Source organism: Mangifera indica, chromosome 2 (assembly GCF_011075055.1).
Source record: "Mangifera indica cultivar Alphonso chromosome 2, CATAS_Mindica_2.1, whole genome shotgun sequence".
NCBI lineage: Eukaryota > Viridiplantae > Streptophyta > Magnoliopsida > Sapindales > Anacardiaceae > Mangifera > Mangifera indica.
In genome coordinates, this window is record NC_058138.1 from 22,328,475 (window position 1) to 22,344,233 (window position 15,759).

A 15,759-nucleotide genomic window follows, 5' to 3' on the forward strand; every position below is an offset into this window, starting at 1 on the left:
GAATGGCCTAAATTGAATCTAACTCCATTCGAAATCAGTCACTATTGGTTGTTAAGTTAAACAGCCGGCCAGCCCTAAGCCCCCTCAATCTCAACCCATTTCACAAGCTGAATTGTAAAGGCTGCGGCTGTGCAATGCACCAAGCACAAAATTCCAATTTTATTATCACATCATCGTGGCTATTTCCTTTCTTGTGATTCCCGGTTCACCACCGATACGGAATTACACACATGATGGGACTGGGAACTCGCTGTCTCAAGTGGGCCATCTCTCAATTTATCTCTTTTGTTTGGTTGGTTTTGGGTCTCAATCAGTCTTTTTATTTCCCCTGTTTAAAGCATCTTCCACAGATTTTGTGATAATTCCTGCAAAATTTTCGGGATAAGTTGAAGATTCATCTTTCAATTTCTATTTAAGATTAGGACAAAGGGCTAAGTATATTGTTATTTTAATTTTTAATCATTAACTTTAAAAATTTTATTTACTTATTCATGGGTGTTTAAACTTTACAGGCTCCAATTCTTTAAAATTTTATATTTTTTCTTTCTTAAACTTTAAAAACTAATCATTTTCTTTTTAGGTTAAGTTTTAAAAAATAATATTCTCCTTCCACCTCAGGGTTAGTTTATGATCCTCAGTGTTAAATTCGACGCCATTATCATCGATGAAGTTTCCTTGTTGCATCATCATATTTTGACTGTTTTTCTTTCCTCTTTTGAAACATTGAGCGAATTTGGTCTTCATCAAAAGATGAAACTCTTTGTCTTTCTAAACGTCTTTTTTTCGGAAGACGAAGAGCTTCATCTCCTGATGAAACTCTCAATCTTTTTAGACTAGATTTGCATCGATTGGTGTTTTAAAAGAGGAGAGAGAGATCGTCGAAGCATGATGATGTATTAGGAAAACTTGGTTGACGGTGATGACGTTGGATTTGGCATTGGGGATCGTAAACTAAACCCTAGGAAAGAATGCTATTTTTTAAAACTTGGCATTAGGGGAAAATGATTAGTTTTTAGGTTTAGGTGAGAAAATGAGATTAAATTTTAATTTATTTTTAATAATATAGATAAAATAATTATTTTATTTTTAAAACCGTTAATTTTAATTGTCTATAGGTAGGTAAATAAGATTTTTAAAATTAACGAAAAGAAATTTGAGATAACAATATACTTTGGGTGGACAATAGTCCTTTGGCTTTTAGATTATAACATTATTCCTATGTAACAAATAAAATAATCACCGTTGGTATTTATTAAAGTTAAAACTGCCTGATAAAGACAAGGACTTTCTAACAATCTAGTAAATAGAAGGTTTCTAGATCATTTCAAGGGGTTATTTTCATATTTTAAAAAGGTTTTTGATAATTTTAGCTGGGGGAAGTTCGATCTGAGCTGCTCATTTTCATATCAATGCTTGGTTTGAATAAGTTAAATTTGAGTTTGAAAAGATAAAATTTAAGTTAAACTCATCTTAGTTTGAATTTTTTAGTTATGTCAATATCGTTGTCATTAAAATCAGCTTTTCTCATATTCTTTTATTTTCTTTTGATGATTTAAAAAAGGGGATTTTAATGTAATTTTTGTTAGATTCGGTTTGACTTGAATTCATCCCTAATTTTAACATGCATTATAGATAGGTAAGATTCATCCAATATTATATGGTAATTTGGTGCCTACCTGGCCAGATTATATAATTTATAATCAAAATCAAAGAATTAGGTATGTACAGGCCTTCTTGCTTTCGTATTATCTTCAAAGACAAATACTTGAAGCCAACTAAACCAATTTTAATTAGTTCTTGATTACTAGATAATGCACCAATACTACTCAACTTTCCCGGCACATAGATTACATAAACACAAGCAAACATAATTAACAATAATTAAGTATTCTGAATACAAGCTTTAAGGATACGGAACCTATTTTCTATATATATATATTACAGATAATATTGATAGATTGTTACATCATGGAATCTGAATCCAAATCCATTTCTTGAAAAACCAATAAGCTTGCAGTGTGATTTAAAGGGCATCATAATAACCTCCAAGTGTGATTTGGGCCCTGGTGATTGGCACTCCTCTTACTGCTGAAATTGCTTCGTTCAATTTACTTGCTTGTTGCACAACCTGCTTAATCCTCTGCAATTAATCAATAACAAATTGAAAAAAAAAAAAAATGAAATCAGTAATTGGGAATCTAGGGATCTGATCAATGAGGCCAAAAATGGTCAGGAATAAGACGAATGAGTATGTGCAAACCTTGTCATCAGTATAAATTTGGAAACGAAGCTTCTGATTCTGTTGTTGTTTAGTCTTGTGTTGACTGCCATAGATGATGATACAAATGGTGGCAGCAGCGACACCGAAGGAGCAAATAGCTCCAATCCCAGTTAAGCCCCATTTCCAAAGATTCAGGCCACCGCCGTTGTCCTCCGCCCAAGTGGGTTCTTGTTTCCGATCAGCTTCGAAATCCATGGCGGTCTTCCTTGGAGAACAACAATTCATTCCTTCCAGGGCCTGGTCGGCAGTCTTGTCATCGAAGTTGAACGTGCCTGGATCAACCTTAGGCACGAGGCTTCTTGAAGTTGGGGACTTGGGTGAGTCCATTTTCATGTCGACGAATTCATTTTCCTTCATTTTCTTGAAGAAAACTTGTGAGACTGAGTCTTGATCGGCGTCAAGGGACCCAATAACAGGGCCCTGGTTGATCTTCTCAGCGATCACAGATGGGATGAAGTTAACATCTACAGGTGTTTTGATGATGATTTCTTTAGAAAATTCATCACCTGGAGATTTCCCGATTCCTGAATCTAGGTCGAAAGGAACTGGAACAAGCTGTTTGGGAACTTTCCCAGAATTTGATTTTGATCCTGGAAAGCTTGGTGAGAAGTAATTCATGTCAAAAAATGTTTTAGAACCACAACCGCGCTTCCCTGAGATGAATTTTTTCTCATCAGAATCTTCAGGAAAATCCAGGAACCTGTGATCGGGAAGGAATTCCCACTCATCAAGATCCATCTTGAGTCAGAAATCAGAATCTTTCCTGGAAATGGAAGAATACAAGGTTGAAATAGGAGTTATGGGAATTGAGCTTTTGTAATTTTTTTGTTGGTGATTGGTTTGGTTGAATACTGGATTAAGGAAGAGCTAAAAGGGGCACCACCATGGGTGTCCTCTTCCTGCTCTTGTCCAAATTCAATCAATCAATGGAAAAATGAAGCCATGAAGTGTGGGAAAGTAAGAGCTTTATCTTGTCGAGAGATGGCAACGAAGAGTGGTCCGTGGGAGGGCCAACAGGCTATCCTTTTATATATTTATTTTCAATTCTCTATCATATTATTTTAAAAATAATTTAATATGTCTATTAAATATCTAATTAAATATTTAAATATTATTATTATATGGTTAGATATTAATTTATTTATAATTTAAAATTATTTAATAATATATATTAAATATATATTTATTTATATCTTAAAATAATTTTATTATATTTAAATTTAGAAGTTTGAATTTTTTACTATCACTTATGATAAATTTAAACCACAGTTCAAACATGGGGGGTGAGACTAGTAGTTCTCAAGATTCCTCTTTTGGGGTTTTATAAAAATTTGAAAGGGACATAAAGAGAAGACTTTGAAAATTGAAATTTGTTGCAATCTTTAAAATTTGTTTTTATCCATGAAATCTTATTTGTTGAACTTCACATATTGGCCCCTTCAATTTAGGTTTTAAATTGAGATTTTATCGACTTATGATTTAACTAATGATTTATCTTATTCTAACCCTTGCCCTGGTGTAATTTAATTATATAATTGTATTATTTTTTAGGCCAAAGAACAATTTTCCACCCAAGGTTTAACAAAAGGATAAATTCCTATCCATTAGCTTTCAAAAACCTAAATACCCACCTATTTAATGTTATGAATAAGGGTAAAATTGTTATTTAACTAAAAATATTAAAAAAATAAAATACTATCACGTTTTTCCCTTACTCAAGGTTTGAAAAATTGTCATTTCCCCTCTAGGGTTTCATTCCTTCTCTGACAACATTCTCTAGCCGACTTGTCTATCGGTGCTCCCTCTAGCCTCCATGACGAAGATGCAGTCATGAAAAGGCCACGAAGATGACAATTGAGAGTGATGTTGTTAAATATCCGTCCCGCAATGGATCGTCTGGAAGCAACGTCTGACGCTAATGATCTCGGACCAAGATTTAAGGTTTTAGACCAAAAGAAAGAGAGAATTTGGAAGGGAGAGAGAACACGATCGGAGATGACAAACTTTATCCTCTCTGGTGATTAGGGTTGGATTTGAGCCGAATCGAGCTCGGCTTAGTTCATATATGGGCGGCTCGAGCTCGACTTGAGCTCAGCTAAAGTCGACTCGTTTCAGGCTCGAGTTCGGTTCGGCTCGATTTTCGTTATCGAAACGATATCGTTTTGTGTAAAAAATTTAAAAAAAATATATATCGAGCCAATTCGAGCTCGACCAAGCCCAATTCATTTTGGGCTCGACCGAGTCGAGCTCGAGCTCGAGTCCAGCTCTATTGGTGATAATTTCAAAACCCTAAGAGGAAAATGTGATTTTTCAAACCTTCATGAGAGGAAATCAGATTTGTAAACTTTGGGGGAAATAAATTATTTTTTATTTTTATAAAATGATAATTTTATCCCTATTTATAATAGTAAAGAAGTGGATATTTGAGTTTTTGAAAGTTAACGAATGAAAATTTTTTCTTTCATTAAACTTTGGGTGGGAAATTATCGTTTGGCCTATTTTTTATTTAAAATTTGGAAGGAAAGAAAATTTGGTTTTTATTACTTAAGATTCAAACTCTACTCTTAATGAGTAAAAATAATCTTGTGTTATTATTACATTCAAATTTAATATTTATTAATTCAAATAAATAAAAAATTATAATATTTTTTAATATTTATTTAAATAATTTATCAATTTAATTCCTATTGGATTTGAATCGATTCGGTCACTAGATCAGATGGAGAAAGGGAAAGCAGTGCCTGGTCTTTTAGCTGGTTGCTTGTAAGATTTGGCCAGGAATGAGAATAACTTTCTTGATTTCTCTTTAAAATTAAAAAAATATAAAAATAAAGGAAAAAAGGCCTACCCTACACCTGTCCATGGCCTGGTATCTTTCTTGGCTTTTTCCCTAACGTTAGATACTACGTCACTATCCTTCTCCAATTCTTCTAGAAATCACCTTCTTTTCATGACATTTCTACCCTTCTATTTTCCTTCTTAACTTCCAAATTCAGATTGAGCTTTGATTATATTTTCACCATAATTTAGACATTCTCTTTATTTTTATTATTTTTGTAATATAAAAATCTCTTATATTATATACATGTTGATAAAGAGAATCAAACAAATATAATATTTCTTAATAAAATTTATTTCAATAAAATATAAAACATATTAAATATAAACATTTTATATTATTTAGAAATACAAAAAATCGATTAAATAATTTATAAATTCTTAAATGGTTAAAATATATTTTAGGTTACAAAATTAAAAAAAAAATGATAAACTTATATTCCAAATTGATATTATATTGACAATGCTTTGCTTGACTTACAAGTTCCCTCAAATTTAACCCTTTAAACTTAAAAAAAGGAAAAATAAAAGAGAAAGAAATGGTGCCCTTTTCTAAGAAACTTGAGACACTGACACGTTGTTTCTAATAAAAAGAGTAATATTATGTGTATAATTTTTATATATAATTTTATGTATAGATAACTACGTGTTATCATATGACTGAATAATTTAAAATTAAAGATAAAATAATATTCAATCACATGAAAATATATCGTTGTTTGTATACAAAATTATGCATAAAAATTATACATATAATTTTATTATAATAAAAAATATTACTTGAGGTACCTGCATGCTTAGATACAATAGGCTTGAAAGCTCCACCCATCTAGATTCATTGCATTTTAGATGGAGATAGAGAGAATTCATTTTTCATATTTAAATTATTAATATTAAATAGAACCCACCATGTTAAAAAAATATATCAAATTTATCCTTTTTTTTTTCTAGTGATTGATAAGTCAAATTGCCAATAATAATCTTAGAGACGACCAATCGTTGACCTAATCAAAGGTTCAATCCACAGATCCATTGGTTGATCAGATTAACCCAACAGATTAATCCGGTTCATTAGCTAAAATTTTAGCCAAAATCTATGAATTAGAAGAAAAGAAGAAAGCCTCCCATCCCCAATTTCAGTTACAGTATAGAAACTACAAATGATTGACACCAAAAATTGCTGCACTTCATGAAAAGAGGGAGAATGCAAAATTGGCAAACTGTGAATACTATAAATGTTGACAAAATTTTTCCAAACTGAGCAAATGATCTAGGAGGATGAATTAATATTCAACTGAATCCAAGAAGGGCAAGATGAGGTGGTCCTGATAATAATGGAGACACATCCTAAAAGTGACAAGCCTGACATCAAAAAGCAACTAGTTGTTCAATTCTAAGCATCAAAACAAATAGGAGTGAAGAACATGGATCCCACAAATATTTATGTGAACAGCAAGTTACTCATCTGGTAACTTCATTTCAGTAGTCCTTTGATACAGAATGATTGAAGGACCAATGAGATTTCGGGCAATCCTGATTTCTTGCACAATATCATACGTCAACTGCCATTCATGGGTATGAAGTGCGAATGCGGAGGAGTGTGGGTGCATATGTGAGCATGTGAGTGAGAGAGAGAGAGAAAGTGAGAGAAAGACACGATGAGAAGTTAATAGGTTTGCATTGTACTGATGTGTTAAGTAGCTCCTCCAAATGACATTAATATACACAAAAAAGAGAGCTGTTCTTAATCAAATTTACATGCTCGTTTGCTTCCTTCCCAAAAAGGCCCAACTCAAACAAGGACAACAGCTACAGCTATCATCACTATAGTAAAATTTGACAAACAGTATATAAGAGAGAGACAGAGAATACCAGCCTGGATGTATTACATCACCACTCTATATTACACTGTGATCAATGTGCTCTTTCTAACCCCAATTTGGCTCATGTGGTATGACTCCCAAAATCAGGATGATTATCTGGACGATGAAGGTTCGCCAAGGGAGACAGAAGCCAGGGAAGCCCAAACCCGAGCATTCTTTGCACCTTCATGGAAGTTCCTGGTTTTGCAGAGTCTCAGCCTGGTCAAGACCCTCCTCACATCAATCATGTGAAGGGCACGCCCAAATATTTGGCTTGTCTCACCAAATATTTCCAAGTTTAAGTGAGGAACATATGAATCCCAGAAAGCTTTTAGATGAGATAAGACATCTGGGAATATGGATATAAGAACCCTCAAACACAGGAAGAAGACGGCAAATACCAAGTAGGGTTCGCTCCAAATCATCTGCCTCAGTGATGACCTATTCCAGGACTGCATGATTAGCCCATCACTTACCCCCATGCTAGCAGATTCATCTTCAGCAAAATATTCCACTGGTTCAAATCCTGAAATATAGATGGTGAGTATAAGCAGAAGTATCGTGGCATTCACAGTTTGGGTCAAACTATAGATCTGAATCTCTGATATATAGGAGGAAAGGGCAGACATTAAATGAAAAACTCCTTTGGACTCCAAATAGATCATTTCATTAAACAATGTTATGTAGTGACATTTCCTTACAATTGAGTCAAGTCTACGAGGCAATTATTGAAAACAATCAAGCCGAATTAAAAGGAATAATGTCCATGCAATAGACCAGAAATAAAAGCATTTCAGTGCTATGAGAGAAATGAATACCTGTTGTTTTCTGATAAAACTGAACAAGTGAGTGGAGATCTTTTGGACCACGATATCGCAACCTTGATGTTTGATTCACCAATAAAATTGAGGGGAGACTATGGATTCCATATCTTGAATATAAACTGCATGAAAACATGCAATTGCAGTGATGAGTGGGCAAAATAACCTAATCAATAATGGTATTCAAATTCATATTAAGCAGTCCAGAAGCATCACTACTAAGAGCATTCTATTAAAAGTAAGATATCCCTTTCCACAGAAATTAAAATGGACCAATTAATTAGAAGACGGTATTATTTCAAATTAGCCTTTCTTTTTCCACCAATCAGTGGACATGTGGGTGAGAGTTATGATTGGTCATGAGGTTTTGAAGATGCTAGAATCTAAATCTGACACAGGGCTACATTTGGTGTTTGTAAATTTATATGAACACAGTACTCAAGTCTTTTATGTTACAGCATGATATCACAAGGGCTAAAATAAGGGAAAATACATGCTAGACAAACTAGAGTTATACCTTATTACTATCTGTTGTGCAAAAGTTACATAGATATGAACATACATAACATCCACAAGACAGGCACACCATCTGAGACATTTTTATTTAAACAAAACAATTAAGTGTCTCAAAGCTCCTTCTCTTTATCCAGCCAAGTCAAGAAAAGGACTTCCTTAATTTTCTTTTCAAGTAGTCTTAATGATCGATAACTTCATCTGGACCAAGCATCTACAAATATTTAGACATTATATTCCCAGCACATATACTCCATAGATGTTTTACGGTAAGCAATCTATATTATTGCAACCATAAAATGAGTCAAAATACTACAAAACTATTCTCTGTAAGTACTTTTCCTAGAATATAATCATTAAGTCCCATCGCTTCTCCATACCAGCCATATCATACAAAGAAACTAATCTGATCACACAACTGCAGCATATTATTAGAATCAGGTTAAGTAAGCACCTTGGTAGAGCTGAAGATTGTTCAATAGCAAAATGTTCCATTTGCGGGAACATGGAACTAAGTACTTCAAATGTAGAATGCATATTGTGAGAAATTGGGCACCATGAAGCATAAAAAAGCACTGAATCATAATTGTTTCTCTGTTTTGAGGTCAAAGCTCTGTCCAGGAACTCTCCATCCACCTGCAGAAAATAAAAAATAAATATATGTTAATGTCCAGAAATCTTTAATATCCTTTACTACAAAGTCATGCAAATTTGAACAGTGAAACCAATCATATGCAGTCTCATAATCAATTTCCTATAGGAGAGAAGTGGCATGGACAGTATCAAAAGAAATTAAGAAATCAAAATAATAATAAAATTATTAAATTACAAAAAATAAAATAAAATAAATTGAGAAAGGCATATATAACAAACTATATAGTGCAAAGAATGGTCAAAAAGGTACACATACAAACTTTTTCACGAAAAACGAAAAAGTATATGACACATATATCTAACCAAGACTAAAATCTAATAACTGTTGACAAAAGCTGTAAATGTGATTTCAGCAACTGTATCAAGGTTTCAGCATGCATCTAGATTTTGAAGATTCACTAACAATTTAAAAGACATATGTTAAGGTTTTGTTGACACACATCCAGAATTTTGATGATTCATGAATAGTTATGGATAATCTGACTAATTATGATTGATGTGATCTTAGTCTATAAATAAGGTTGAAATTGTGCTACTAACACCTTAAATTATAGACATAAAAATTACTTAACTCTCAAATCTTTAACACTAACTCATCAATTCTGATGTTCAATACCCTAATCAACTATTAACTATAAGGTTTATTATTTTAATAGTGCTGAACCTACACCCTTGATAATTAGAAAACTTATGGACTGTGGCATCCCACCTAGAATCAGAGGTAAATATTGTAAAATAGCTGTTGTCAAACCCTCAATCTTGAGAGTATAATTGAAAATTTTCTAGAACCCTTTTTTTAATTTTTATTTAGATTTTTATTCTACCACACAAGCAATCACTCTCCAAATTCAACAAATTTACAATTATTACTGTCAATTTTTTATTTTCACAACATATAATCACAAAAGCAAATACTCTTTAAATAAATTTCCCAGCTTTATTGCTTTGAATTTTAATTTAGAATTTTATTCAACCAACACAAGCAAATAATATTCAAAGCCATCAAATCAACAATTACATTCTCAAAGTATTTTCAAAACATTCACCTCATCGTACACAATCAAAAACTAACATTTCCAAGAAGAAACCCTAGAACCGGCGCGCGATACCCAGAAACCGAAACCGAAATCGAAAAAACAGATCAAAATAACAACAAATCCATGAATCCAAAAGTCAAAGAGAGATTTACCAAAATAAGTTACAAAAAATTAAATTAAACACAAAAATACAAAAAAAAAAAAAGACGAAAAACTAACCTGAATCGGAGGATTTGGCGAGATCCCTACAGAGCACTGCGATTGAAGGCTATTTCGAAACACGTCTGATTGAAGGGGACACAGAGGGGCCGACGAAACGCAGCGTATTGTAAACACAAGAACACTGACAGATAAAACAAAACGGATAAAACCAGAGCAAGAAGAAACCATTGAAAAGGGCACAAAAAGGGAATTCATAATAAAACCAAGGACAAAATGGGTTTAAAAAAATCAAAAAAACAAAAACAAAAAAGAACCGATGATGAACAAAAAAACTCCAGAAATCTATTGAGATTTTATTTAATGGGTTTGATTGTTTATCGCTCTCTCTCTCTCTCAAGTTGTTCGGTGATAGATTGATTCTAGGTAGAAGATAGCTACACTTTCTTTCCCGAATTTAATTGTTTTTTGCTTTATTTGGCACAGCGAAAAAGGTGCAACTGCAAACCGAAGATCACTTTTTGAAATTCCAGTTCGAAAAATGAAAGAAAAACGCTTAATTTATAGTGAACTCTCGCTGGCTCAGAGATTGCCTCGTGTGCTGTGGTGATTGTTCCAAAATTAAAGACGATGTTTTTATTTTTCATTTCGTTTTTAAAAGCGTGTACTTCGTCGGCTGGGCCTTTGTGGGTGCACTGTACTAATTTACCCGTTGACTGGTGGGGAAAAGGAAAGGAAGGCCCAATTGGACTAATTAATTAAACAGTCAGTATTTATTTCCATAGGGTTTGGATTATTTCCGACGTTTTTGGTACGCTGTGGTTAATTTTGCTCGATATTTTATACGGTTTATAAAAACAAACCGTCCAACGGATCATTCTTTCTATTCAAAGTGAAAGTTGTTATCCTTCCAATTTAAAAAGCTTAATCTAGATGGTATCACTCTCTTGTACGTGGAGCAGAATATTTTTTTAAGACAAGATATTTTGTTGAAACCCCGAAGGCTGGATTTTTTAAATTTAACCCAAAAACAACTGGCGCACTTGGTTTTTACAACGGATAGAGTCTGGATAAATGAGAACAAAAAAGAGTAGGACCAAGGACACAATATGTGCTATATATACTGTATATTCTATCGAAATTCGGGACTACCTAGAAACAGAAAATGGAGCAAACACTCGGTGCAAAACCCACTGTGAAAGCTGTGGCTATTATCTCTGGAGATGCCAACGTTAGAGGCTCACTTTACTTTGTTCAAGGCCCCAATGGTTTCTCTTTCTCTATACGTGTAGAAACAATCTTGTAGTTGTTATGTAGATACTTACGTATATATGTGCTTATGTGTTGCAGGAGTTACTCATGTTAAAGGGAGAATTACTGGACTGAAACCAGGCCTTCACGGCTTCCATATTCACGCTCTTGGTGACACCACCAATGGCTGCAATTCTACTGGTACTCTGTTTTTGTCAGTTGAATAATTAATCTTGAGCTTCAATTATTGATTTTTATGGAGTTCTGCATTGATTTTGGGCTCATTTTCTTAGTGTTTTTAAGTGGGTTATGTTTAGTGGGGCGATTGGGAGGGGGTTTATAATTGATGTTGAATGGTGTTTGTTTATTATAAGATCATGGTGGTTGTGTTTTAGGTGGGTTTGGTTTGTGGTGAGTGTTGGGTGCTGTAGTTGATGTTACATGGTGTTGAGGCTTCGTATTTAAGCTTGAATTTCAATGTTTTGGACAAGTTAGGCCTGTGTTTGATGATCTGTAAGTGGGAATTATTTCCTTTTTTTGGTGAGTTGATTGGTGAAATTTGCTGTTGGTTTTGATTCATTTTAGGACCTCATTTTAATCCACTAAAGAAGAATCATGGAGCTCCCAGTCATGACGAGCGGCATGCTGGTGATTTGGGTAACATTATTGCAGGCTCAGATGGTACATATGATTTGTTTCATCTGGATGTAGTTTTGTAATTTAAAGTAGGTAATGAAAGATTAAGTATTTTCTTAATTTTATGTTGCAGGACTAGCTGAGGTTTCAATTGCGGACAGGCAGGTAATCGTTTGTCTTGGTTCTTTTACTATGCAGTCGGGTGTACAAATTCATGTTTCTTTGTTATGTTAGTAAAAAAAATTGATATCATTTACTTCTCTATTTATTATGAGCCTGTGCATGCTGTGCAATACTTAAAGCTCTGCAAAGCTTTGGGTATTGTTTGCAAATGCACTATAAATGAACTGAAATGATTTTGCTGTCTTGTTGTGTCACTTTCACTCTCTCTCTCTCTCTCTCTATATATATATATATATATATATATATATATTGTTTCTATTTTCTTGATTTCTTGAATAAGTTTTAGTTACTTGAATTGTAAGTTACATTTGATCATTTTTCCTTTTAATGTTCCAACTTTTAGATTCCTTTAAGTGGACAGCACTCTATACTAGGGAGGGCAGTTGTTGTACATGCTGACCCTGATGATCTTGGACAAGGCAAGTTTCTTATTTCTTTAATTTTCATTTAGGATTCTTTGCATATTGTAATGAGACATATAGCTTCTTGGCATAGTGGTCAACTTGACCACAAAGGTCTGTTTCCCTTATGTAGTCAACTTTTATGGAGGAATCTAATTGAGTGGGACTTAACTTTCGTGGGGTTCCAGATTGCCTTATGCATATATAATTTATAGAGAAACTGCTTTTTACATATACATGTTTGGTCATTTGCATATGAAAGATTTTCTATCTAGTTTAGCTTAGGGTTACATCTGATGGATATGATGTCTCTTTTTGTTTTTCTTACAAAGCAACGTTAACTCACACATGATTTGACTCCGTTTGAGCTTTATTCAAGTTCAACTTGATGAAAATATTTTAACTTATTATCACTTTGTGTATTTTTATTTTTTTAATATATATAGGAAGTAAGTATTTGTAGATAGAGTTAGGATTAGGTGGACAATCCTAATCGCCATAATTTTCACAAGGGTAATAGTAGAACTCCTAGGTTAAATTCCAGGATATGAATATAATGCATGCTTGATACACTCACATCACCAATCTAGATTATCCAATGAGGTAAAGGTGCTAAAGTAGGGTTTACTTTGTTGAATAGGACAGGATGAATTAGTACATTTTGATGTTTCAAAATTTATATTGACCTCAATAGTTTGATATGTTTTTTACAAAGGAGATATTCAAATCAAATGGTATCAAAGTGCTTTCATTAAAATAGTTTTTCTGTTTAATTTAATTGTGAAGGTCATTTTCCAGTTAGGAGAATTGGAAAAACTCAAATATGGTTGGGTGAGTTGTCTTCTGGTTTAGTGTTTACTCGGGTTGGTGATCTTGGCTCCATTGTACAATGTCCTTTTATTGTGATATGTGCATTACTCATCTTTTCTTTCTTTCATTTTTTTTTTCTTTTTTCACTATATTCTGGCTTCAAGGTGTATGTCTATATATTCTGTTCTTGATTTGGGGTTTGCTTACATTTATCTGCCTTTGCATGAATTGCGTTCTTTGAGCCATGTAGAATTTAGGCTCAGGATCAGATAGTCAAGGACCATAAAGACCTGCAAATATAAACCCACATAAGCTTGACATATTGTATGAAAACCTCTTGCGTCTCTTTTCTCCCTTGATTTATTTTTCAGTTGCTTATTTAATTTCTTTTCTTGTCATAACTATTTTCACTTCTTATGAATTTTTAACCAATTATCAACTAATACACAGGTGGGCACGAACTTAGCAAGACAACTGGTAATGCTGGAGCCAGAGTTGGATGTGGTAATGATTTCAATTCTTTGCCATTTCTATTTTGTAGGCTATGTCATAGTGGGTAAAACTAGGGTACCCTCTCATGTAAGATATACAATGCAGCAATGTAGTCTGTTGTGCTCTTTGCCAGGATTATTACCTATTTTCGATATAAGCAATACTAACATTTTCTTATTGATTGATTTTGGCAGGTATCATTGGGCTTCAATCCTCTGTTTAGAGACATTGCTTGTGTTCTGATTAAAATACTTTTATGGGCTATTTCCTAGTCATAAGCTGCATGAAATCTCATGGTAATCAAGTTCTTGACAAGTTATTTGTTTTTACTTTGAACAGATATGATTACTCAATAATATTTTCAGTCGGCTGAACTTTGTGCCATTTTGTTCTGTAATTAGTTGTACCGCTTAATTTATGGTTTTTGTTTGTAACATTGGATGAGCTTTCTACTGATATATTGATACTGTAAATTGAACTACCTGTGTAAGTTCTTTGAGAAGTACCTAGGATTCTTTCTGGAATTTCTTGAGGGAGATTGATTATGAGTCACTGTCAAACAATCTACTGGGATTATAAGTTATCCTGGGATATAACAGTCTGGGAATATAACTTCGCATGCATAACATTATTCTATCAGTCTTCGGTAGGACATGACTTTTTTATAATACTGAAGAGGCATCGATGCCGAAGCTTCATTCTAAGTACTCCAGATTACAGTCAATGTCACAAAGATGGAGCTAGCAAGCATATAGAGCAATCACCAGAACTTTTCTAGAAGGATAATTTATAATACCTGCATAGATAGTCTTGTTACTCAGCTGTCAAGAATTTTTCCCTTTTCTGAAACAACTTTTATTGTTAGCTGAATTCTATCTTAAAACTCTTCTTGTGTACTCTCAAGAAATCAAACTAGTTAGGGAACAAGGTGATTTGAACTGGCTTGGACTTTAAATGTTGTTCGATCTGAATGAGTTAAATTTGGGTTTAAGTTTCAACACATCGAAGCTTATATTGTCAACAATTCTTCTTCTCTCTACCAGTGATAATTCTTCCTTTTATCTGATAATTTTTTTTTTTCTGTAGACTCTTCTTTTTTGAAATAAGTATTCTGGTGCTGTTAATTCTGGATTCAATCAGAGCTCCAGTTGGTTCTGGTTTTATAATCTGTCACTTCTGCCAGCCACTCATACTAGCCTTTCAGTCAATGAATGAACCATACCCATAAAATATCAAAGAAGATTTAAATGAGCCCACCTCCAACCAATAATAAATTTGGAAGAACAGCTGGAGGTTACAAGTTACTGCAGCAACAAACATGAATGCTTGGCTGCTTCAGAGTCAGACAGGCCGTTCCTCTGAGCAGATAGATTCCTATACGCCAACTTGCTGTGAGCCTGTGAGCTGTTCAAACTCAAATAATTTTTCTTCCACAAATTAAATGAGGCCTACCCCTTATGTGGCAAAGGACTTGGAAACTTGAGTTTGAGATTCGTCCACGATAGTTGTCAGTCCAATCAATAAACTCAAGGTTGGCATAATTCACTTAGAAATCCCTGACTTCACTTTGTGAAGCCGAGTTTGAATTTAGAACCCACAACGAACCCACTGATCTTTAAAATGCAAGAAACAATGGCCCAACAAAATTAGAATTCCAGCGAACCCTATAATTTTTGAAAAGCAGAAACGACGACCCAACATATCATCTTCGAAAAATAAAAAAACTCTTGACAAAATTAGAATTTGAATGGCTATGTACGAGCTTGTAAGGGAATTTGAATCCAAAACATTCTGAGAATTAATCAAAAGGCTAAGGCCTCA

The 15,759-nt window shown here is 33.7% G+C and overlaps 3 protein-coding genes across 3 annotated transcripts; 1 reads left to right on the forward strand and 2 right to left on the reverse strand.

The window, feature by feature from the left end:
- Positions 1–1,765: 1,765 nt before the first annotated feature.
- LOC123197675 lies at positions 1,766–3,293 on the reverse strand. Its single transcript, XM_044612019.1, has 2 exons — positions 2,261–3,293; positions 1,766–2,140 (listed from the first exon to the last, which is right to left on the reverse strand). Exons 1-2 carry the CDS (start codon positions 3,017–3,019, stop codon positions 2,024–2,026), a joined length of 876 nt encoding a protein of 291 aa, XP_044467954.1. The 5' UTR covers positions 3,020–3,293; the 3' UTR covers positions 1,766–2,023.
- A 3,487-nt stretch (positions 3,294–6,780) lies between these two features.
- LOC123209425 (5'-adenylylsulfate reductase-like 7) lies at positions 6,781–10,800 on the reverse strand. Its single transcript, XM_044627487.1, has 4 exons — positions 10,226–10,800; positions 8,770–8,951; positions 7,800–7,924; positions 6,781–7,507 (listed from the first exon to the last, which is right to left on the reverse strand). Exons 1-4 carry the CDS (start codon positions 10,421–10,423, stop codon positions 7,095–7,097), a joined length of 918 nt encoding a protein of 305 aa, XP_044483422.1. The 5' UTR covers positions 10,424–10,800; the 3' UTR covers positions 6,781–7,094.
- A 471-nt stretch (positions 10,801–11,271) lies between these two features.
- Positions 11,272–14,419, forward strand: LOC123209427 (superoxide dismutase [Cu-Zn] 2). Its single transcript, XM_044627489.1, has 7 exons — positions 11,272–11,433; positions 11,516–11,617; positions 12,002–12,097; positions 12,186–12,217; positions 12,579–12,654; positions 13,897–13,950; positions 14,133–14,419. The coding sequence occupies exons 1-7, from the start codon at positions 11,331–11,333 to the stop codon at positions 14,159–14,161; spliced, it is 492 nt and encodes a 163-aa protein (XP_044483424.1). The 5' UTR covers positions 11,272–11,330; the 3' UTR covers positions 14,162–14,419.
- Positions 14,420–15,759: the final 1,340 nt, after the last annotated feature.

Excerpts from the sequence above, each read along its gene's own strand:
- LOC123197675 (XM_044612019.1), bottom strand. The coding sequence starts at position 3,019 with ATGGATCTTGATGAGTGGGAATTCCTTCCCGATCACAGGTTCCTGGAT. Across the intron at positions 2,141-2,260 it reads AAATTTATACTGATGACAAG|AGGATTAAGCAGGTTGTGCA; the intron begins GTTTGCACATAC and ends GATTAATTGCAG.
- LOC123209425 (XM_044627487.1), bottom strand. The coding sequence starts at position 10,423 with ATGAATTCCCTTTTTGTGCCCTTTTCAATGGTTTCTTCTTGCTCTGGT. Across the intron at positions 8,952-10,225 it reads CGCCAAATCCTCCGATTCAG|GTGGATGGAGAGTTCCTGGA; the intron begins GTTAGTTTTTCG and ends TATTTTCTGCAG. Across the intron at positions 7,508-7,799 it reads GTTTTATCAGAAAACAACAG|GATTTGAACCAGTGGAATAT; the intron begins GTATTCATTTCT and ends TCTATATTTCAG.
- LOC123209427 (XM_044627489.1), top strand. The coding sequence starts at position 11,331 with ATGGAGCAAACACTCGGTGCAAAACCCACTGTGAAAGCTGTGGCTATT. Across the intron at positions 12,655-13,896 it reads CCCTGATGATCTTGGACAAG|GTGGGCACGAACTTAGCAAG; the intron begins GCAAGTTTCTTA and ends ACTAATACACAG. Across the intron at positions 13,951-14,132 it reads TGGAGCCAGAGTTGGATGTG|GTATCATTGGGCTTCAATCC; the intron begins GTAATGATTTCA and ends TGATTTTGGCAG.